Raw genomic sequence first — 25680 nt, 5'->3', positions numbered from 1 at the left:
TTTGGCCCATTAGCTGGGGGGAAGATCTATAATGTATGTCTGTGTGTGTGTGTGTGTGTGTGTGTGTGTGTGTGTGTGTGTGTGTTTTCAGGTAAGTAACATCCATTAGTAAGTTTCTATGCTGATGAAAATGGGTAAACATGTGGAGTGCACACACACACACACACACACACACACACATACATACACACACACACACACACACACACACACACACACACACACACACACACACACACAGCGCTTGGATGTGACTGGTGTGTTCACTGTCTCCTCCTGCTGCTGGTTAGCGCTGTAAGGAGGTTGTTAATTGTAAAACAACAACATGTTCAGTAATCAGGAGCGCTGGCTCGTTGCTCAGAGTTTTACAGGTAAAGGTGAAAGTCGTCTGTGACTGTTGTTCAGAGCAAGCACACATCAGAGGACCACACCTGAGAGTCACCTCATCCTCCATGAACACCTGTGTTTCTGAACATGATGATCTGATTCCTCATTTTTTGTTTTGTGCTTTAAAAATGAAGAATAAATACAGATTAAGCAGTGACCTCAGAACACCTCAACAGGTAGCCTGGACGTTTGGCAACACGGCAACAAAATGTACAACTGATATAAGATTGAGCAGTCACCTGTAGCAATAACATGGCTTTACATATATATGTATATATATATGTGTATAGTAGTCTGCACAGGTGAGTTCCAACACATTAACATGGGTATGAACAGATGAATGAGCTCTGTGTGTGTGTGTGTGTGTGTGTGTGCGTGTGTGTGCGTCGTCCTCACCTCGTACTCCTCCTTGAAGCCGTACCCTTCGGCACACTTCATCTGGGTGATGTGCTGCAGCAGATCGGCCACGCGGATGGCCGGGTGCAGCTGGCCCGTCTGGTAGGGTAGCCCCTCCCGCTCCGACTCACGCTGCTTGTAGTGGGACTGAACCAGGCTGCTGGTCTCACTGGTCATAGTGTGGCTGTCGTCTGGGGGTGGGGGGGTGGGGGGGACATGACAGGTCAGACTGAGGCTGGAGGGAACAGGAAGTGACAGCATGTGATACAGAACACTTGATGAATGGTCAGGTGTGGACTGGACCGGATCAGAGTGCAGACTGGTTTAAACTGATGAAGTGACTCAGAGCCACACATCCGATCTGTGTTATTATTACAGGTAACTCGGGGAACTCAGGTATACTTCATGTCAGGTTATGCTGATATTTATGTTCTAAATATCAGCTCACACGCTGAGCCTGCGTCTGACTCACTGTTACTTAATGTGACGTCTGTTTTTCATCAACATGCAGCCGACTCTGACATCACAGCCCGTATCACCAGCAGCCAATAAAACCACTGTGATGTCATGCGACCCGCTCACTTTTTCCTTGGTTCAACTTCCTGTTTGTTTGTAGTTTCCAGTTGCTGCTGCTGCTCCAGTTAATTCAAGTAACAAGTCTTTGTTCTAATTGGTTAACACAGCATGCTGGAAACACGTCCAAGTTAATGCCAAGGCCATGTGACCTTTCAACACCACATCCACCTCAACAGCTGACTCAACTAGCTTATAAACATCTTACCACTGGCTTCGAACCATTTAAACTAGCTGAACTAGCTTACAGCTAGCTGCATGTGTTAGCAGCTGTGTTTTTAATTGTTTTTAATATGCAGATTATTCACAATATGTTCTCTATCCCATGTTCGGCCCATCCAGTCTCTTCAGATGGCTGTTCAACATGAGTCTGGTTCTGCTCGAGGTTTCTGCCTGTTAAAGGAAGTTGTTCTGCCAATGTGCCGAATGTTGCTAAGTGCTACTCATGGTGATTCATGTTGGGCCTCTCTTTAAGTAACAGAACAAAGAGTCGGTATAGACCTGCTCTGTCTGTAAAGTGTCTCGAGATAACTCTGGTTATGATTTGGAGCTATACAAATAAAATTTGATTGATTGATTGATGGTTCACCAGGAGAAAATAAAAACAGCTGATTTATCAACATGAACAAAAACTTATATTTACATATTGGTAAACTTATAATCTCAAAGTAACACATTCCACTTCCTGTTTAGACAAGAAGTAAAAAGAAAACGACCACATCCAGATCATTATCGACTGATCCTAGTCCATGCCCACAGATACCATGTTGTTACCACGACAACAGAGATGAATGGCACATACTTCACATGACATCAAATCACATGACTGGAGAGAGGATGGTGATTGGCCCTGGTTTCTTTTCACACTGTTGCCATAACAACAGAACAATAATCTGATAACGAACTGTTTACATCTTTTATAAAATAGGAACCAGGTGCTGGTCCAGACCTAGTACAGCCCAGTACCGGTGCTGGTCCAGACCCAGTATAGCCCAGTACCAGGTGCTGGTCCAGACCCAGTACAGCCAGGTACCGGTGCTGGTCCAGACCAGTACAGCCCAGTACCGGTGCTGGTCCAGCCCCAGTACAACCCGGGACAGTGTGGTTCTGGTGCAGGTGTGTTCCAGGTTCTTGGAGCTGCAGTGTGAAAAGAGTCCTGGAACAGAACAAAGCTCTGTGGTAAACGGGTTTTTATGGACCTGTGAGGTCCAGGACTCTGATGGCACATCACAACAAAGAGTCGGCGACACACCTTCCACTACACTCTCTATCTCTGTTCTTATTGGCTAGCCTGGGGGCTGACTGACCAATCAGAAACTCTCTATCTCAAACAGCCCAAGCAATCATGGCGAGGGCGAGGAGATGGGCGATGTGATGGAGGTGGTGGTTTGTGATCGGACGGAAGAGGAGGGATGAGACAACCACGACAACAAAAAGGCAACCAATCAGAGACGGCAGAACTGAAACCTGATTGGTTCGAGGTGAAAGGGTGGGAGGAGTCAGGGATTGTGATGTCACAATTTCACAGCGGGGTAAAAATGGGCATGGTCAAGCTAACTGATGACATCACAGCGTGTGGTGGGTGTGGCGTCATGCGAAGTGTTGACAGACACCCCCCCAACATGAGCCCCCCCAGCCCCAAATTTAACCACTTACCATTAATGGGCACTTTACACAGAGAAAGATAGAAGAGAAGAAGAAGAGAGAGGAGACAGGGTATAAGCAACAACTTTAGCTTGAGCCTGGAGCTAAGCTAGTCTACTGCTAACACACAGCGAGCATGACTCAAACAGGAACTAGCTCCTAGCACTGAGGTAGCTCTATTTGAACTTGTCACAGCTAGCACTACGCAGCTATGCTAACCTGGCTAACTATACCCTAAGTGTAGAGCTTGTAGCCTTGCTAACGTCAGAACCCCTGGCCTGAGGTCAGTTTAGCTAGCCTGAGGAGAGAGGAGAAATGTATGCAACAGTTTAGCGTTCCCCTTCCTTCACTTGGATATTAAACTAGCAGCACATTCAGTGCAGCAGTTAGCATCCTTGTTTAGCCTCAGATGGTAACATGAAGGGTTTTTTGTGCAGATTAGAGAGATGTGATGTGATTATTTGGCCACAGCTGCTGTTCACTTTTTACACTTTCTACAAGCAACACAAAGACTGACACTTTATTTCAGGAGCCAATTATACTTTTTCACAGTTGAATAGTTTCACTGTCTTGTTTGGAGACATTTCATAACTCTAAATGCTAACTGACCAGTTTCATTGAATCATGATAAACATGTCTTTTAAAAATTACATCTGTGAGGGCTTTAACAGAGGGGTTTGTTAAGTTTAAATACTGGTTAGCTTCAGGAAAGATAATGTATTAAGGTAAATGTTAATACAGTCAACATGTCGTGTCCCCTGCTACAAGCTAACATTTAATGTTTAAAAAGAGCAACATCTTTTCTGAGCCTTAGCACTGAGCGTCCAAAGGGAGTCACAAATAAGTTAGCATCCCTTAGCTTTACTAGATAACCTAATGAAATACACTCATGACTCATGACCTCTGCCTATCACCTCATACCTGTGTGTGATGTAGGAGTGTACTCTGGGTGTGGTCAGTACACTGTGACATCAGCAGTTAGCCTGTGTCGATGGTTCACTGAAGCATTAGAACATGAGGTTATTTCTAAACGCCTCAGAACCATTTTCGTGCTGCAGTTTTTTGTTGCTATTTTACTTCATTTAATAGATTTATTGATGAAACTGATTTACATTCAATTAATCTAAATGAGTTTGGGTACATCAACCAGAGGAGAAGCAGAGCTTTAGTTTAGCTGTAGAGTATGAACACCTGTGTTGATGAAAATTTAAGGATGATATTTTTGTTTAGAACACAGGGCTAGCTAGCTTAGCACAGCTGTGTTGATGTTGTATCTAGGTCATGTTTGTTCAGTTTCCTGCTCACTTCATGTTCAATAAAGAAAATCTGAAAATCCAACATCCAAAATTCACAAGTGAGACGTCCAGAGAGTAAAAGCAGCCACTAACGGACCTCTGACTGACTCCTGTCGTCTCTCTTTAAACAACGTTTTTATGTCCTCCCCCCCGTCCACGAGGGCGTGTGTGTCCATGCAGAGGTTGGAGGTCACAGACAGACGTGACGTCAACACGACACGCAGGAATGTTGTGGATGCGGGGATGGAGTGAAGCCCATCGTCGTCTCAAAAACAAACTGAACTCAACGTAACAAAACCAGGAACAGGCTCCTAACCGAAACGTAAATAACACATAAATAAAGATAAAAAATCAGCAATAACTAAAAATATAAACAAACCAACAGCTAAAGAAAAGGGTTCAAAAAAGAAATAAAAAATTACTTTTATAAATAAATAAATTACAATCATGGAAATAACCCTAACCATAACATAAAATATACATAAAAAAGTAATAAAAAATAATCAGTAAATGTGATTAACTTTAAATATTAAAGAGAAAAGAAAAGAAATAAATATGTTTGAAAATCTTCAGAAATAAAAAACAGCCAAACGAGAAGCAAGCAGGGATGGATGGAAGCCAAAAGATCACTCTCTCTTTCTCTTTCTCATTCTCTCCATCCTCATCTCTGTCACCTGTCTCTCTCTTCTCTGTCTCACCTGTCTGTCCACTCCCTGTCTGTCTGTTCACTCCCTGTCTGTCTACCTGCGTAGGTTGTTTTTTTTTCTGTCCTACAGACGGAGGAAAAGAGAAAAGTGTCTCACCCAGAATGGCCGTCGGTACGAAAGGATCTGCCATCAGGACACATCAGCAGCAGACAGACAGGCAGAGAGAGACAGACAGGCAGATAGACAGACAGGACAAAGGGGAAAGAAGGAAGAAGAAGAAAGCGTCAACTCTGTTTGTCAGCTGACTGGCTGAGTTGCGGACCAGGTGAGATCTGGACCAGGTGGTCAGGTGGACCTTCAGCCTGGGTCTGCTCACAGACAGAGCCTTGATTCTACAGACTGAAGGTGTGTGTTACCTGGGTAGTAGGAGTTTGGGACGGTGGTGCTGATGGTGTTTGTCTTCAGGGTGAAGGAGGACGGAGACGACACAGCTGGACAGAAACACAGAGAACATAAAAACAGTTTCTGTAAGTCTGTCATGTACGACTGTAAAATTTCAAATGGTTAACGGTGACCGTTATCTTCTATAACAAAGAATAATGTACTGTTACACACACACACACACACACACACACATATATGTTATAAGCAGCAGCCTTATGTGAGAGGAAACGAGCTATAGTAAAAAGAGAGAGAGAAGAAGAGAAGGCTGGAGGAGCTCAGAGGAGGTGAAAGCCTGAGGGAAGGTCGACTCCTCCGTCCTCTGCACCCTCCCACCCCCCCACCCCCCGGCTGACAGGCGTCATGATAAAACGTTGGGTCATATCTCCTGCAGTCACATCGTCTCCTTCACATTATTAAACTGAAGCGAAGAGAACAAACACAAACTGAGATTATTTATTCATCACAGTTTACACACAGGCAGACAGACAGGCCTGTGACTGCCTGTCTGTCTGCCTGTCTGTCTGTCTCTGATACAATATTAAAGACGGGGATGATTTCCTGTTGTTTCTTCTCTGTCTCAGTAATCTCACTTTATGTTCTCTTATCTTCTGCCCACGCCATCATCTGTTTGTCTGATCTTCTGTTGGAGGCAGATGAGATTAAAGAAACAAAGACGAGATTAAAGAAATAAAACAAGATTAAAGAAACAAAAACGAGATTAAAGAAATGAAGACGAGATTAAAGAAATAAAGTTTAAAGAAATAAAACGAGATTGAAGAAATGAAGACGAGATTAAAGAAATAAAACGAGATTAAAGAAATAAAAGGAGATTAAAGAAACAAAAACAAGATTAAAGAAATGAAGACGAGATTAAAGAAATAAAACGAGATTAAAGATGAAATTAAAGAAACAAAGTTTAAAGAAACAAAGACGAGATTAAAGAAATCAAGACGAGATTAAAGAAATAAAACGAGATTAAAGAAACAAAGACGAGATTAAAGAAACAAAGACGAGGTTAAAGAAACAAAGACAAGATTAAAGAAACAAAGACGAGATTAAAGAAATAAAAATGAGATTAAAGAAATGAAGACGAGATTAAAGAAACAAAGATTAAAGAAACAAAGACGAGATTTAAGAAATCAAGACAAGATTAAAGAAATGAAGACGAGATTAAAGAAACAGTAGGGGTGAAAGAAATGAAGACGAGATTAAAGAAATGAAGACGAGATTAAAGATGAAATTAAAGAAACAAAGTTTAAAGAAACAAAGACGAGATTAAAGAAATCAAGACGAGATTAAAGAAATAAAGACGAGATTAAAGAAATAAAACGAGATTAAAGAAACAAAGACGAGATTAAAGAAACAAAGACGAGGTTAAAGAAATAAAAAAGAGATTAAAGAAATAAAACCAGATTAAAGAAACAAAGACGAGATTAAAGAAATGAAGAGGAGATTAGAAATAAAATGAGGTTAAAGAAATGAAGACGAGATTAAAGAAATCAAGACGAGATTAAAGAAACAGTAGGGGTGAAAGAAATGAAGACGAGATTAAAGAAATAAAAATGAGATTAAAGAAATGAAGACGAGATTAAAGAAACAAAGATTAAAGAAACAAAGACGAGATTTAAGAAATCAAGACAAGATTAAAGAAATAAAAGATGAAATTAAAGAAACAAAGTTTAAAGAAACAAAGACGAGATTAAAGAAATGAAGACGAGATTAAAGAAATCAAGACGAGATTAAAGAAATAAAACGAGATTAAAGAAACAAAGACGAGATTAAAGAAACAAAGACGAGGTTAAAGAAATAAAAAAGAGATTAAAGAAACAAAGACGAGGTTAAAGAAATAAAAAAGAGATTAAAGAAATAAAACCAGATTAAAGAAATAAAACCAGATTAAAGAAACAAAGACGAGATTAAAGAAATCAAGACGAGATTAAAGAAATCAAGACGAGATTAAAGAAATAAAACGAGATTAAAGAAACAAAGACGAGATTAAAGAAACAAAGACGAGGTTAAAGAAATAAAAAAGAGATTAAAGAAACAAAGACGAGGTTAAAGAAATAAAAAAGAGATTAAAGAAATAAAACCAGATTAAAGAAACAAAGACGAGATTAAAGAAACAAAGACGAGGTTAAAGAAATAAAAAAGAGATTAAAGAAACAAAGACGAGATTAAAGAAACAAAGACGAGGTTAAAGAAACAAAGACGAGATTAAAGAAACAAAAAAGAGATTAAAGAAACAAAGACGAGATTAAAGAAACAAAGACGAGGTTAAAGAAATAAAAAAGAGATTAAAGAAATAAAACCAGATTAAAGAAATAAAACCAGATTAAAGAAACAAAGACGAGGTTAAAGAAATAAAAAAGAGATTAAAGAAACAAAGACGAGATTAAAGAAACAAAGACGAGGTTAAAGAAATAAAAAAGAGATTAAAGAAACAAAGACGAGATTAAAGAAACAAAGACGAGATTAAAGAAATGAAGAGGAGATTAGAAATAAAACGAGGTTAAAGAAATAAAAAAGAGATTAAGAAATAAACAAGAGATTAAAGAAATCAAGACGAGATTAAAGAAATAAACAAGAGATTAAAGAAATCAAGACGAGATTAAAGAAATAAACAAGAGATTAAAGAAACAGTAGGGGTGAAAGAAATGAAGATGAGATTAAAGAAACAAAGACGAAATTAAAGAAACAAAGACGAGGTTAAAGAAATAAAAAAGAGATTAAAGAAATAAACAAGATTTAAGAAAGAAGATTTATGTATGAACATTTTTCATTTATGCGTCTTATTTTTTCTCATCGTTTAATCTCTACTTCTCGTGTGGCTTTAAGAAAGTGTTTTACTGTCTTCTGTTTTTCTTTTTTTTGTCTCTTTTCATACGTCTTTCTCATTTCAGTCTTTTCTGTTTTCTTTTGTCATCTCGTCTGTAAATTAATCCACATGAGGTTTGTGTTCTTGTGTGTTTGTTTGTGTCTACTCACTGCGCCCGTTCAGTGTGTGCGTGTGCGTGTCCACCATGGTTGTGTGTTGCGAGTTGTTGACCATCAGAGTCATTTCCTGTCTGGAGCTCAGAGTTTCCTTCCTCTTCTTCGCCAACTTCCTGTTAAGATGAAAACAAAATAATTCATAAAAACTGAAACAACTTTGTTTTTTTCACAGGACAACTCTAAAATCTCACATTTTACGGCCCATGAACGCACCACCAAGGACATCACAGAAGCAAAATACAACCAAGTACTGAAACCTGGTTGGTGTTTCAGTCTTTTCTGTGCTGCCAGAAGGGAGTGTGGCCTTTGCTGACTGCTGGAAGCTTCACATCAGCTGTTGGGAAACATTCAGATTCACAAAGATTTGATCTTCCTCCACAGCAGGAAACAGATCCCACACTTTTATTGTGGCGAGCTGCAGTTTAAAGTCAGAGCTGATGGAGATTCTTCACAGACGATGAATAAGGTGTGACTGGTTCAGTGTGTGTTCATATTGTTTTTGAATAACATGATGATTATGAGGTTAATCACATGTTCATACACACGTTACAAAACATTCATTAGTATGTTTATTAGTACATAACGAGGAAGACAGAGCACAAACACATCCTCTATTTCCTCTCTGTCTGTCTGTCTGTCCATGGGTCTCACTCTGTCTGTCTGTCTGTCCCTAGGTCTCACTCTGTCTGTCTGTCTGTCTGTCCATAGGTCTCACTCTATCTGTCTGTCCATGGGTCTCACTCTGTCTGTCTGTCTGTTTACTCTCTCTGTGTCTGTCTGTCTCACTCTCTGTCTGTCTGTCTGTCCATGGGTCTTACTGTCTGTGTCTGTCTGTCTGTCTGTCTCACTCTCTCTCTCTGCCTGTCTGTCTGTCTGTCTGTCAGTCAGTCCATGCGTCTCACTCTGTCAGTCAGTCCATGTGTCTCACTCTGTCTGTCTGTCTGTTTACTCTCTCTGTGTCTGTCTGTCTCACTCTCTGTCTGTCTGTCTGTCTGTCTGTCTCACTCTCTCTCTCTGCCTGTCTGTCTGTCTGTCAGTCAGTCCATGCGTCTCACTCTGTCAGTCAGTCCATGTGTCTCACTCTGTCTGTGTCTGTCTGTATGTCTCTCTCCCTCTCTCTCGTCTCTATTCTCTGTTGGTGTCTCTCGCCCGAGGCGGTGCTCACTCTCTGCTGATGTATTGAGATCTGCCTCTGTGGACTTGGCCTCTTAAGGTGGTATGTGTGGGATTTAGAGGTGTTCTGTCTGTGTTAAGGTGGAATAAATAGATAAGTATGTGTTTTTCCGTGTTAAGGTGGAAGTGTTCAGCCTGTTTATCAAAGGTGGTATGAAAAGATTATAAAATGTTCATGTTAGTGTAGTGCTGTTTTACAGCATGTTTCTGTTAAGGTGGTAATAGGCAGGTTGCGTTTGAAGGCAGTAAGACAATAATGTATTTTTTCTCAGTTAAGGTGGTATAAGCAGGGTTTTACTCTGTCTTAAGGTGGTATGACTTGTGTTATTATGTTTACAAGATTTTCATGTTTTTGAAGTTAAGGTGACTTGGTTATCAGTCTGTTAAGGTGGAATGACTTTATGATATTTATGTTTAAATCAGAGTTACAGTGCTTTGTCTGTCTGCAAGACGACAAGAACACTACTTTGAAATGACTCATTTTTGAATGGGGTTTGGTTTGAACATTTCTAAATGTCAGAAGAACTGGACTTGGCACAGTGGCATAACAATATCTATCTGTCTGTCTGTCTATCTGTCTGTCTCCCTGTCTCCCTGTCTATCTATCTATCTATCTATCTATCTATCTATCTATCTATCTGTCTGTCTGTCTGTCTGTCTGTCTCTCTCTTCACTGCAGAGGAGAAACATCTTTAAAGACACTCAGAGAAAAACACTCCACTTTAAAAGCTTCATGTATTTTCTCTCTTTCTATTCCGAGTGTGTTAATAAAAAAAACATCCATTTGTACGATTACACACACACACACAGGCACACACACAAACACACACACACACACACACACACAGGCACACACACAAACACACACACACACACACACACACAGGCACACACACAAACACACACACACACACAAACACAAACACGGACACACACACAAACACACACACACACACACACAGTGGAAGGTTTAACCCTGACCTGAAAATGGAAAAGGAAAAAATATTGAAATATATAAATAAATGTAAAAAACAAGCTTTTAAACCGAAAAGTAAGACATCAAGTAAAGCAGCATTATGTGTGTGCATGCGTGTGTGTGCGTGTGCATGGAGGTTAACATGGAGGACGGTGAAAGCGCCCCGAGGAGAGGCTGCCCTCCTCCCCCTCATGTCACCTATTTCTTCTTCTGTGGTTCAGTCAGTAAAAACCTGCAGCGTTTCTTCTTCTCTGATTCAGACCTGAACACAAACTCTACTTCTACTGTGAAAAACACGTCTGATTACAGCAAACACATTCAGATGCTTTACATTCTGCTGTTTTACAACCACAACACAACCATACAAACAGTGACAAACTACAGACACACAAACAACTACGACAAGAAAGAAATAACTACAGAGAGACAAAACTACCACAGAAAGAACAACAGAGACAAAACTACCACAGAAAGAACAGAGACAAAACTACCACAGAAAGAACAACAGAGACAAAACTACCACAGAAAGAACGACAGAGACAAAACTACCACAGACAGAACAACAGAGACAAAACTACCACAGAAAGAACAACAGAGACAAAACTACCACAGAAAGAACGACAGAGACAAAACTACCACAGAAAGAACAACAGAGACAAAACTACCACAGCAAGAACAACAGAGACAAAACTACAGAAAGAACAACAGAGACAAAACTACCACAGAAAGAACAACAGAGAGACAATACTACCACAGAAAGAACAACAGAGACAAAACTACCACAGAAAGAACAACAGAGACAAAACTACCACAGAAAGAACAACAGAGACAAAACTACCACAGAAAGAACAACAGAGAGACAAAACTACCACAGAAAGAACAACAGAGACAAAACTACCACAGAAAGAACAACAGAGAGACAATACTACCACAGAAAGAACAACAGAGACAAAACTACCACAGAAAGAACGACAGAGACAAAACTACCACAGCAAGAACAACAGAGACAAAACTACCACAGAAAGAACAACAGAGAGACAATACTACCACAGAAAGAACGACAAAGACAAAACTACCACAGAAAGAACAACAGAGAGACAATACTACCACAGAAAGAACAACAGAGACAAAACTACCACAGAAAGAACAACAGAGACAAAACTACCACAGAAAGAACGACAGAGACAAAACTACCACAGAAAGAACAACAGAGAGACAAAACTACCACAGAAAGAACAACAGAGACAAAACTACCACAGAAAGAACGACAGAGACAAAACTACCACAGAAAGAACAACAGAGAGACAATACTACCACAGCAAGAACGTCAGAGACAAAACTACCACAGCAAGAACAACAGAGACAAAACTACCACAGAAAGAACAACAGAGACAAAACTACCACAGAAAGAACAACAGAGACAAAACTACCACAGCAAGAACAGCGACAAAACTACCACAGAAAGAACAACAGAGACAAAACTACCACAGAAAGAACGACAGAGACAAAACTACCACAGAAAGAACAACAGAGACAAAACTACCACAGCAAGAACAACAGAGACAAAACTACCACAGAAAGAACGACAGAGACAAAACTACCACAGAAAGAACGACAGAGACAAAACTACCACAGCAAGAACAACAGAGACAAAACTACCACAGAAAGAACAACAGAGACAAAACTACAGAAAGAACAACAGAGACAAAAGTACCACAGAAAGAACAACAGAGACAAAACTACCACAGAAAGAACACAGAGACAAAACTACCACAGAAAGAACAACAGAGACAAAACTACCACAGCAAGAACAACAGAGACAAAACTACCACAGAAAGAACAACAGAGAGACAATACTACCACAGAAAGAACAACAGAGACAAAACAACCACAGAAAGAACAACAGAGAGACAATACTACCACAGCAAGAACGACAGAGACAAAACTACCACAGAAAGAACAACAGAGACAAAACTACCACAGAAAGAACGACAGAGACAAAACTACCACAGAAAGAACAACAGAGAGACAATACTACCACAGAAAGAACAACAGAGACAAAACTACCACAGAAAGAACAACAGAGACAAAACTACCACAGAAAGAACAACAGAGACAAAACTACCACAGAAAGAACGACAGAGACAAAACTACCACAGAAAGAACAACAGAGAGACAATACTACCACAGAAAGAACAACAGAGACAAAACTACCACAGCAAGAACAACAGAGACAATACTACCACAGAAAGAACAACAGAGACAAAACTACCACAGCAAGAACAACAGAGACAAAACTACCACAGAAAGAACGACAGAGACAAAACTACCACAGAAAGAACAACAGAGACAAAACTACCACAGCAAGAACAACAGAGAAACAATACTACCACAGAAAGAACAACAGAAACAAAACTACCACAGAAAGAACAACAGAGACAAAACTACCACAGAAAGAACAACAGAGAGACAATACTACCACAGAAAGAACAACAGAGACAAAACTACCACAGCAAGAACAACAGAGACAAAACTACCACAGAAAGAACGGCAGAGACAAAACTACCACAGCAAGAACGACAGAGACAAAACTACCACAGAAAGAACAACAGAGACAAAACTACCACAGCAAGAACAACAGAGACAAAACTACCACAGCAAGAACGACAGAGACAAAACTACCACAGCAAGAACAACAGAGACAAAACTACCACAGAAAGAACGACAGAGACAAAACTACCACAGAAAGAACAACAGAGACAAAACTACCACAGAAAGAACGACAGAGACAAAACTACCACAGCAAGAACAACAGAGACAAAACTACCACAGAAAGAACAACAGAGACAAAACTACCACAGCAAGAAAGACAGAGAGACAATACTACCACAGAAAGAACAACAGAGACAAAACTACCACAGAAAGAACAGAGAGACAATACTACCACAGCAAGTACAACAGAGACATAACTACCACAGAAAGAACGACAGAGACAAAACTACCACAGAAAGAACAACAGAGACAAAACTACCACAGAAAGAACAACAGAGACAAAACTACCACAGCAAGAACAACAGAGACAAATCTACCACAGAAAGAACAACAGAGACAAAACTACCACAGAAAGAACAACAGAGACAAAACTACCACAGAAAGAACAACAGAGAGACAATACTACCACAGAAAGAACAACAGAGACAAAACTACCACAGAAAGAACAAAACTACAGCGAAAAAACGACAAAAAAATACTGCAAGGAATTACAGAGATGTCAAACAACCAGAGAGACACAGAACAGAGATTCAACAACACCAAGAGGATAAACAACTACATAGAGACATGGAGCAGCCTGTGAAAGGTCATGGGTCAGAGGTCAGTTTGACCTCCTCTGATTGAACAGATAAAATGTTTCTGTAGTTTAAACTCAGCGTCTGTGTCTATCGTTCTGATGGAGAAAAACGTGTCTGCTTGTATTTTCTGTCTTTTCTGTTCGTATCTCTCTTATTTTCCGCAGAGCTGAGGCAACCTCTCTGACTCCAATCAGCTGTCCTGACCTCTGATCTCTGACCCCCCTCCCACACAGACACAGTGTAAAGAGATGAGTGAATAGATAGATAGAGAGAGAGAGAGAGAGAGAGAGGTAACCTCGCTTTACCGACAAAACACAGCAGAGAGATGTTTCTGTGTGTGTGTGTGTGTGTGTGTGTGTGTGTGTCATGACATCATCAGCGAGGTGTCGGGGGTTGATTGATTTAGCATCACTTAACATGAACACACACCCTCAGATGTAAGTCAAGGCTAATCTATGCTAATCTAATGAGCGACAGGACAATGCTGTTAGCCATAATGGATGTGTGTGTGTGTGTGTGTGTGTGTGTGTGTGTGTGTGGGTGAATGGGTGGGTGTATCGCTCCTTGTAACGATCATTTGATCAGACAGGTTTATTACAGATGGCTAATTCTGTTAACCCTGCTCCACTGCTCACACACACACACACACACACACACACACACACACACACACACACACAGCCTCCTTCAGGATGGTAACACTGACTCTATGGGCGGGCCGTCCTCAGACTTTTGGCCATGTTGTATTTTCGGGCTGAATGACAGAAACATGAAAATATAAACTCTGTAATGATCGTATATGATGTGTATATGATATATATGATACATATGATATATATGTATATATGTGTATATACACCCACCGGCCACTTCATTAGGTACACCTGTACAATCTAATGCCGCTCAATCCAACATGGCTGCCGTGGATTCTTTTATGAAGTTTAGTTTGTGTTGACTTTTGTTTTGTTGACAGTCTGAAGGGTGTCAGTTCAGTGATGTTTATTACTGAGGCCACAGTTAAAGGTGCTGTCGTTCTGAACTACATTATATTGAGATGTGTCTCTAATTGTTTGTCCTCCCTATTTACATTCATGAGGGGGCCAGAGTATTAGGAACACCTCTGAATATAATGCAGCTCAGTACAGCCCTTTCACCAATGATGAGCTTGACGCTGAACTCTCATTGAATAAACACCTCTGTGACAGCTTAGAAAAGAGCCTGAACTTTACAGGCAACATGAAATCAAATGTTGTGGCTGAGCTGGTGTGTTGGATTACATTAGATTTTTTAGGTGTACCTAATGAAGTGGCCGCTGAGTGTATGTTACATGTATGTATATTTCAGGGGGAAACAGACCCCTCTGTTCTCTCACATTTCGACTCTTCATTGACTGTTTTTTAACTCAGACAGAAACACGTAACGTTCGGTCCTGACTGAATGTGTGCAGCTGTAACACACTCTGTTAGCTCAATGTGTGTGTGCCGATGTAAAGCAGCTGTTACACACAAACATGAGGAGCACACGCAGTGACCTGAGGAGGAGTGTGTGAGCACTTCCTGTCTCCCTGAGGAGGCGTCGGTGGAGATAATTCCGCTCGGTCCTGGAGGGGAACTCTCCCGTCTCTCTCTTATTGATCAAACAGCCCACTTCTATTGAACAACAGCATCATCAGGGGGAGGAGCCCGGAACAGCTGAGACTGATGCTCAAACAGCTAACTGGAGCTGAAGCTAGCTAACAGGACGCTGCTCAGGCTCATTGTGAAGGTCAGGGGTCATAGGTCACAGCTTTAGAGAAGACACATTAGGACCTAAACCCTGGCATGTACTAAGAATCAAAGGGGTCAGAGGTCGAGTATGAGGTATAAAGTTAAATCAACCAGGGGGAAGGTTAATGGTTAGGGTCAGGGGTCAGAGGTCATGGTTGAAGATGAGACAAATAAACGCTGGACTATCAACAGTCAGAGGTCCAATAAAAAGTATACATTCATGGTTTAATTAGAGAAAAGAGTTCATTTGAATCTGTTTTGGATTTGGATTTTTAAGTTTAAGGGTTCAGGTTGAAGAGTGTAAGATCACAGCTCAGGGTCAAAGGTCAGTGTCAGAGGTCAGATGTCAGGGTAAATGCTCCAAGAGTCAGGGCTGTGTGGTTGTTGGAAGTTTCTGGGTTTAGATTTGCAGTCAAGGTTTTATTATGATGTTTTTAGTGAATGCAGGAGTTAGAGGTCAAAGTTCATGGGGGTTAGATAGATAAAACTGCATGACCTGGTAGGGGTCAAAGGTCAGGAACAATGGTAAATAGTAAAGTAAAGGGTTAACTTTGGCAGTACAGGTTAGTGTAATTTAATTTTAAGGTACAGGGGTCAGGTATCATGATAGGGGTTGAGGACCAGAGGTCACAGTCGTGATGACACATTTTGGGACCTTTGTGTTAGGGGTCAAAGGTTACTGTCCCACATTAAAATGATTGCTCACAGGTGCATGATTTGTTCAGGTAAAGGGGAGGAACCGGGTTGTGGACAAAGGTTAATGTGGGTAACAAAAAACTTTAGGGGTCAAAGGTAAAGGTTCAGAGACTAAAGGTTAAGGGTCAAGGGATGAGGTCAGGATACAGAAAGTAAGGCGCAGGGGTCAGAGGATCAGGGGTCAAAGGTTTAGGATCAGGGATCAGAGATTTAGGGATCAGGAGTCAAAGGTTTAGGGACCAGGGGTCAGAGGTTAAAGATCAGGGATCAGGGGTTAAGGGTTAGGTTGTAGGGTTGGCCTCAAAGGGTTTAGGATCAGGGGTCAAAGGTCGAGGGGTGAGCAGGGATACAGGCAGGACACTCGGAGCTCAGGGTTCCAGGTGTTTCAGGCGTTGAGGTTTGATGCTGAGGTGAAGGTTACAGGTGTCAGAGGTCAAACAGGTTACTTACAGGTAGTAAGTGTAGGAGTGATAATTTCTTCGTCTGAGTGGTGGGGGCGGAGCAGAGGGAGGGATGAAATGGAGGGAAAGAAAACAGAAAAACAGAAAAAGGAAAACAACAGATTAATGTCTCGGAGAGAAAAACAGATGAGTTAAATTAGTGTGTGTGAAGGTGGAGGAGCGGAGGGCCGTGATTGGCTGCTACAGGGTGTCAATCAAGTGTGAGGGGGAGGGGACACATCTGACTGGAGGTGAATGTTTGACAGAAGAACAGAGAGACAGCGTGGATCTGTTCATGGACACTCTGTGGTTGGTTATGAAAGATGCTGAGTGTTCATTAGGACACCAGACACACGTCCTCCATTTACTGATAATGAGGCTGAATTTCTATCAGACCGGCTGTCATTACACGAGCAGTGCGAGGACGCCTCGCTGATCAATGATCTGTCGGATGATTAGTTACATTTAAGGGATGAAACGGATCCCAAACTCACTGATCGGATCCCGTTCCAGCACATTGTTACTATGTTCTAAATTAAGCCAGAGTTCTATCAGATGAGCCATGAAGCTCAAGCAGCAAGAGAGGGAGAGCAGTGCCGCTCGCTGCTGTATACAAGAACCAAAACAGAGAAGTGGGTGATGCGGGAGTCAGCAGAATGGGACAGGAAGTGATGTTCTGAGGATGTGTCATGTTTTATGTGACCCACCAGCAGTTAGCAAAGAAGAAGAAGTAAGAAGAGCTAGCATACAGCGATGGAAAATGTTTAAGTATTGGGGGGCAGGGACAATAACATATATCGTGTCATATATCGTACATTGTATCATATATCATATATTATATCATATATCGTATATCATATATTGTATCATATATCGTATCATATATCATGTCATATCATATCATATCATATCATATATCGTATCATATCATATATCGTATATTGTATATCGTATATCGTATCATATATCGTATCATATCATATATCGTATATCGTATATCGTATCATATATCGTATCATATCATATCATATATCGTATATCGTATATCGTATCATATATCGTATCATATCGTATATCGTATATCGTATCATATATCGTATATCGAGTATCATATCATATATCGTATATCGTATATTGTATCATATATCGTATCATATCATATATTGTATATCATATCATATTATATATCGTATATCGTATCATATCATATATCGTATATCGTATATTGTATCATATATCGTATATTGTATCATATATCGTATCATATCATATATCGTATATCATATCATATTATATATCGTATATCGTATCATATCATATATCGTATATCGTATCATATCATATATCGTATATCGAGTATCATATCATATATCGTATATCGTATATTGTATCATATATCGTATCATATCATATATCGTATATCATATCATATTATATATCGTATATCGAGTATCATATCATATATCGTATATCGTATATTGTATCATATATCGTATCATATCATATATCGTATATCATATCATATTATATATCGTATATCGTATATTGTATCATATATCGTATCATATCATATATCGTATATCGAGTATCATATCATATATCGTATATCGTATATTGTATCATATATCGTATCATATCATATATCGTATATCATGTCATATTATATACCTTATCGTATCATATCATATATCATATATCGTATCATATATCATGTCATATCGTATCATATCATATATCGTATATCGTATCATATCATATATCGTATATTGTATATCGTATATCGTATCATATCATATATCGTATCATATATCATATATCGTATATCGTATATTGTATATCGTATCATATATCGTATCATATCATATATCATATATCATATATCGTATATCGTATATCGTATCATATATCATATATCGTATCATATCATATATCGTATATCGTATCATATACCATATATCGTATCATATCATATATCGTATATCGTATCATATATCGTATATCGAGTATCATATCATATCATATATCGTATATCGTATCATATATCGTATCATATCATATATCGTATATCATATCATATTATATATCGTATATCGTATCTGTAACGTAGTTACACTAACTCTTAGTTTGTTTTTTCTTATTTGGTTCATGTCTTATCACTAACTCTCCTGTCATTTCAGATCCTGCCTTTCTTCCCTGCCATGCAATCATCTCATTTCCCTCACCTGGTTTTCCCCGCCCATCTCCTCACCTGCAGTCCATTTGGTCATTAGTCCCTCAGTATATATTCTAGTCATTTTCACTTGATCCCTGCCAGATTGTCTTGTGTGTATTTTTGCCAAGCTTTCCAGTATTTTCGATTCTGCCTTCTAGTGCTGACCCTGTTTTGCCTTATTGGACTTCGGATATCTGCCTGCCCCTTGTCAGATTTGTTTGCCTGATTGACTGATCTCCCGGTTTTGACTCTGCCGGTTTTTTGGACTGAATAAACGGATCTTCCCTTTCAACTTGCCTGCCTGATTGTCGTGCTTTTGGGTTCTCCTTTTCCAGCACCAGTGACCGTGACAGTATCATATCATATATCGTATATCGTATCATATATCATATATCGTATCATATCATATATCGTATATCGTATCATATATCGTATCATATCATATATCGTATATCGTATCATATATCATATATCGTATCATATCATATATCGTATCATATATCATATATCGTATCATATCATATATCGTATATCGTATCATATCATATATCGTATCATATCATATATCATATATCGTATCATATCATATATCGTATATCGTATATCGTATCATATATCATATCATATCATATATCGTATATCGTATCATATCATATCATATATCGTATCATATATCATATATCGTATCATATCATATATCGTATATCGTATCATATATCATATATCGTATCATATCATATATCGTATATTGTATCATATATCACATACTATATATTATATCATATATATCGTTTCATATATCATATATCGTATCATATCATATATCAGTTATCGTATCATATAACATATTTTGTATCATATATAATATTTTGTATATCGTATCATATATCATATATCATATCATATATCATATATTGTATCATATATCATATTTTGTATATCATATCATATATCACATATATATCATATATTATATTGTATATTATATCATATATCGTATATCATATATATCGTGTCATATATCGTATATTGTATCATCTATCATATATCATATCATATATCATATATCATATATTATATCATATATCATATCATATATCACATATCGTATCATATATTGCATAATATATCATATATCATATCATATATAATATATCATATATCATATATCGTATATTGTATCATCTATCATATATCATATCATTATCATTATCATATATCATATCATATATCGTATATTGTATCATCTATCATATATCATATATCATATCATTATCATTATCATATATCGTATTATATATCGTATATTGTATCATATATCGTATATTGTATCATCTATCATATATCATATCATTATCATTATCATATATCATATCATATATCGTATATTGTATCATATATCGTATAATCGATGCCTGGAATCGTCTTACTGTCCGAACATACAGCACCTTATAACAGGACAGTAAAAGAGCAGTGTCAGTGTTTACATGTGCTATATGTGGAAGCTGATGTTACTTCCACAACACCAACACAGAGGCTCTTTACAGTGTTACTGTGGGACCTGTGTGTAAAAGGGCTTTTTATTGAATGGGGGGGGGTCGTGGTCACAGCGGTGCTGGAAGAGTGTGTGTGGCTCCAGCTGAAGAGGAAGGCAGAAGGTGATGTTAACTGATGGCTGTGTGTTTATGCTAAGCAGCACTGAATCTGTTTCTCACACTGAAACTGAAATGTGATTTGTGTCTGTGGAGGACGATCTGGGCTCATGAGTCAGAGTCTAGTTTGGGCCTCCTCACCGCTCAGTCAGTGTGAGGTTAGGAGATGTAACACGTCTGACACACTTCATGCTCATTAATGACAGCGTCATGTTTACTGTGATAGAACCGCTGGTATATTCCATGTTATTTGTTTTATTTGTGTAAATAATGTTTATTATATATATATATATATATATATATATGGTGGCATATATATGGCATATATATATATATAATTAACAGCTCCTCCACTCCTCCTATCAGCCGCGTAGCAACGCGCTGTTCTACAAAAACTAGTTCCAACAGTGAGGTGTTTCATGTCCTGTGGCAGGTGATGGTGTCTGATCACCCAGCAGCCAATCAGAGTTGAAACACTCAGCTTCCTGTTTTCTTCTGCTGTAATGAGTGTGACCTCCGTCTGCTCGCAGAGTGGAAATCAAACGCACCCGTCAACATTAAAGAGCTCATTAGAGACCCAACGGCCGCCTCTCTCTGTCTAATATCTGTTAGAGAGATCAGAGCTCCATCGACCCGACACACCAGTCCACACACACACACACACACACACACACACACACACACACACACACACTCTCTGTGCAGAAATGTGTGTGTGAAGTATAAATGCGTGTGTGAAGTGTAAATGTGTGCGTCTCTGTAGCCTGAAGCCATCCCGCTTGAGGCGACGCCGAGAAAAAAACAAAGAATAAAACAGTCTTTCATCTAAATTTCTCTCTTATCGTCAACGTTCTCCAAACACAGAGGCTTTTCTCTGTCTTTAAGTGTGTGTGTGTGTGTGTGTGTGTGTGTGTGTGTGTGTCTGTGTGTGTCCCAGCGGGGTGTGTGTTTGATGTTGCAGTATAAAGTCAGTCCACATATAGTTTAATGGTGATTACCGCTGCAATCTGCTCCATTATTCATCCTCAACTTCCTCACTGTCTCTGTGTGTGTGTGTGTGTGTGTGTGTGGGTGTGTGTGTGTGTGTATATCCGTGCGTGCGTGCGCCTTTGGTGTTACTTAATTCATCTACAGTACAGATTAAAATGCAACATAATACCAGTTTTACAGTATTAGTGCAGTAGTGTCTAAAGATACTTAAAAGACATGCAGGAGGCCTTTGTTTGCATTCATCTCAGATATTCATTTTATATATTATTATTTTATATTGTATATTATTATATGATTATTACATATTATAGTATGCAGAGCATCGAAGGTCCATAATCTTCATGGTTTACAGACTGTAATGTGTAATGTGCTGCATTCAAAGTCAAACAGAACTCTCAGTGTATTCTGTAAAAAAAGACGCTTCAGGTTGTGTCAGTTACAGTGGTAACTACAGGTCTATGAGTTCTTGTGTTTAGTCACTGAAACATCTTGTTTTGTTTTTAGATGTAAAAGGTAAGTGAAAACAACCAAATGTATATATATATATATGTGCACACATATGTACACACATATATATATATGTATATGTACACTGTCTGTATAAAGTGAACTGATAGGTTTTATTTTTTTTTGGGAACAGTAAACTATTTTCTCCTCTTAAAGGGACGGTAGCTAAAACTGGTATTTAGTAAAGTGTTACAGTACATTAATAAATATCAATTACCATAATTAATTATCATTAAGCTCCATTAAAAACATGAATTGTTACGACAGTAACATAGCTGTAGCTTTTCATCCATCACCTGTCCTCGCTGTGGTGTGTGGTCACTGCCTTCATTAATAACACTGATCACATTATTCAGACAAACTCAGCACGTGAACACAAACAGCAGTGCAATGATCTGTGACAGACTCACTGTGGAGTCCACAGTGGTTCATATAAACTATTCATATAACAACGAATGCATACTAATCTAACAGCAGAAGTGTGTGTGTGTGTGTGTGTGTGTGTGTGTGTGTGTGTGTGTGTGCGTGTCTCATTCCCACCGTTTCTTCATCAGCAGAATGACTCCGAGGAAGATGATGATGAAGAGCAGGATGCCAGCGATGGATCCGGCGATCTTCACTGTGTGATCCGATTGTTTCTCCTGCTCTGGTTCTGGTTTTCTGGTCGCAGCTCCTGAAAACATTAACCAACAATAACTATCTTAACTAACATGACCAGATCCTAGCCTCCATCAACCCTGGAACAATACCTATTAACTTGTGTTAACTGCCTCCCACAGAAGTGACTGTTGGATTCATTAACTAATAACTTTAATGTCAACTAGCTGTAACTAATGAGCTGAACTAACCACTGCCTGCCCTATAGAACTGTTAACTATTAACTTAAAGGGTCTTTAACTAACAGTGATCATCATACACACAGGCACTTCCTGCTGTTTACCTCCACCTGACACTTATCACTGTTAACTACCATTAAATAACAAACTGCATTCATCTACCTTTAAGTACAACTAACTACTGAGCAAGTCCATAATATATAACAATGATTAACTAATAATATATAAAAATAACTAATAAATAAAAGTCATTAAGTTATTAGAATATAAACGAGCTGTTCTGATCAGCTGCTTCACACACACGCTCCTTCTGACTGTATAATGTGATGGCAGGCCCATGGAAAACCCATTACCTGCTGTGTGTGCATGTGTGTGCATGTGTGTGTGTGTGTGTGTGTGTGTGTGTGTGTGTGTGTGTGTCTGGGTGTAATATCCCTCCAGATGACTCGGTAGATGAGAAACGTTCAGGACAAGATGTTGCTGTCGAGTGCTGTAATATGTGTGTGTGTGTGTGTGTGTGTGTGTGTGTGTGTGTGTGTGTGTGTGTGTGTGTGTGTCACCTAGACCTACACTTTCCCATTCAGAGCCTGACAACAGCCATCAGTCACTGTGTGTGTGTGTGTTAAACTGGTCATGACGGAGATGAGAAAGTGAAACCTGTCTCTCTCTCTCTCTCTGCCTGTCTGTCTCTCTGCTGATTTATGTCTATAAGACACAGGTGTCAAACTCAAGGCCAGCGGGCCACATCCGGCCTGCGATACAATTATATCTGGCCAGCGTGATAATATGTCTCATAACTGGCCCACCGGTATACAGCACACACACCACTGATACTACAAATCCCAGAATGCACTGCAACAGCGGGCGCACCAATCAAGACCTGCGAGCACCAGCTGTGTGAGTTAGCATCTCTGTGCGACGTAACGAAGCATCTCACTCCGCTAAACCTCGGGCTTCAGGAACAGCACCGTCACAGACGTGTGCGATACAGTGAGAGCTTAACAAGCCAAGCTGTGCCTGTAGGGGACTCAGATGCTAGCAAGGAAACCTGGGTCACACGAGATGGTGAGAGGGGCTGTCCAAGATGGCTTTAAGTTTGTCCCTCATCCTCCTCTCAGCCACTGACTCCACAGTGTTCAGTTCAAGCCCGACCACAGAGCGGGCCTTCCTCACCAGCTTGTTGAGTCTGTCAGCCTCCCCAGCCTTGATGCCACCCCACCAGCACACCACAGCAAAGAACAGTGCGCTGGCCACGACAGACTGGTGGAAGGCCTTCAGGAGCCTGCTGCAAACACTGAAGGACCTGAGTCTCCTCAGGAAGAGCAGCCTGCTCTGTCCCCTCCTGAAGAGGGCGTCAGTGTTGTGAGACCAGAACAGTCTGGTGTTGATTTGGACCCCAAGCTGCTTGTATGAGTCCACCCTCTCCACTCTCTCCCTGGATGATGATGGGGCAGGGGACCTCCTATTCCTCTGGTAGTCCACCACCAGCTCCTTGGCCTTGCTGATGTTGAGCTTCAGGTGGTTGCTGTTGCACCATGCGATGAAGCTCTCTATCAGTCCTCTGTACTCCTCCTCCTCCTCCTCATCATCGGTCCAACAATGGAGGAGTCGTCAGAAAACTTTTGGAGGTGGCAGGAACCAGAGTGGAACCGGAAGTCTGAGGTGTAGAGAGTGAAGAGGAATGGTGCCAGAACAGTTCCTTGAGGTACGCCGGTGTTACTTGTCACCACCTCAGAGGCACAGCCATCCACTCTGACATACTGCGGCCAGCCAGTGAGGTAGTCCAGTATCCAGGCTGTGGTGTCAGGGTGCAGTTGCATCCCCAGCAGTTTGTCCCTCAGAAGGCAGGGCTGGATGGTATTAAAGCACTGGAGAGGTCACATGACTCTCACAGTGCTTCCTGCTTCTCCAGGTGCGAAAGGGACTTGGGGGCCAGGAAGATGAGGGCATCCTCCACACCAATGTGCGGCTGGTATGCAAACTGCAGCGTGTCCAGGAAAGCAGTTAGCAGTGTCTTCAGGTGCTGGAGAACCAGCCTCTGACATGTCTTCATAACGTGACGTGAGTGCCACAGGTCTGTAGTTGTTGAGAGCGCTGGGACGTCCTTTCTCTGTTACTGGGACGATGCAGGAGGTCTTCAACATGTTGGGCACCATCATTGACCTAAAGGAGGGATTGAAGAGGTGCTGAAATACTCCTGCGAGCTGCCCAGCACCTTGAGGACCCTGGGGCTGATGTTGTCTGGCCCACTGGTTATGTGGTGCGGAGTCTGGAGAGCTCCCTTTCCACCTGGCTGGAGGTAAGAGTTGGACAGGGGGAGGGGTGCAGGGAAGAGTCCATTGTCCTGTGGGTGTTTGAAAGTAGAGAGCTGGGGGTGAGGGGGGGCTGTCCTTTGAAGCCGTTGGTGAACTGAGAGAGGGGGAGGTGGATGTGGAGGTTGCAGAGGTCTTGATGGGAAGGAGAGCAGAGTCTCCAGCAGAGGTGAGAATGGGGGCAGAGATGGTGGGTGGAGGCCTAGGCACACTGTCTGAGCTCACGGGGGTGGGGGTGGTGTTTAGCTCAGCAGCAAATTCTGAGTCTCCGTCAGCTCTGGGTGCAGGCTTGCTGCAGCCTGTCATCTGTTTCCTCCCATTCCACACCTCCTTTGTTCTGACCCGTCTTGGCCTCAGTCCTGTTCTTGGCCTCTCTCAGTTTCCTCTTTAACT

At 40.4% G+C, this 25680-nt stretch overlaps 1 protein-coding gene across 3 annotated transcripts in view; it reads right to left on the bottom strand.

Moving 5' to 3' along the window:
* Positions 1-25680, bottom strand: part of LOC138595723 (receptor-type tyrosine-protein phosphatase mu-like) — a 155801-nt gene that overhangs the window by 25002 nt on the left and 105119 nt on the right. For 2 of the 3 annotated variants that reach the window (XM_069667100.1, XM_069667101.1), the window contains 5 exons: positions 22680-22812; positions 8372-8490; positions 5359-5433; positions 5099-5125; positions 784-974 (listed from right to left, as the gene is read on the bottom strand). In XM_069667100.1, the coding sequence (XP_069523201.1) occupies positions 784-974; positions 5099-5125; positions 5359-5433; positions 8372-8490; positions 22680-22812 (545 nt within the window). The remainder of the gene's footprint in view (positions 1-783; positions 975-5098; positions 5126-5358; positions 5434-8371; positions 8491-22679; positions 22813-25680) is intronic. The other variant, XM_069667102.1, reaches the window with a different exon arrangement.

This window comes from Semicossyphus pulcher, unplaced genomic scaffold, assembly GCF_022749685.1.
Source record: "Semicossyphus pulcher isolate SPU_LCO1_2020_fin unplaced genomic scaffold, fSemPul1.0.p SCAF_18, whole genome shotgun sequence".
In the NCBI taxonomy this organism is placed as follows: domain Eukaryota; kingdom Metazoa; phylum Chordata; class Actinopteri; order Labriformes; family Labridae; genus Semicossyphus; species Semicossyphus pulcher.
This window is presented reverse-complemented; position numbering and strand designations above follow the sequence as displayed.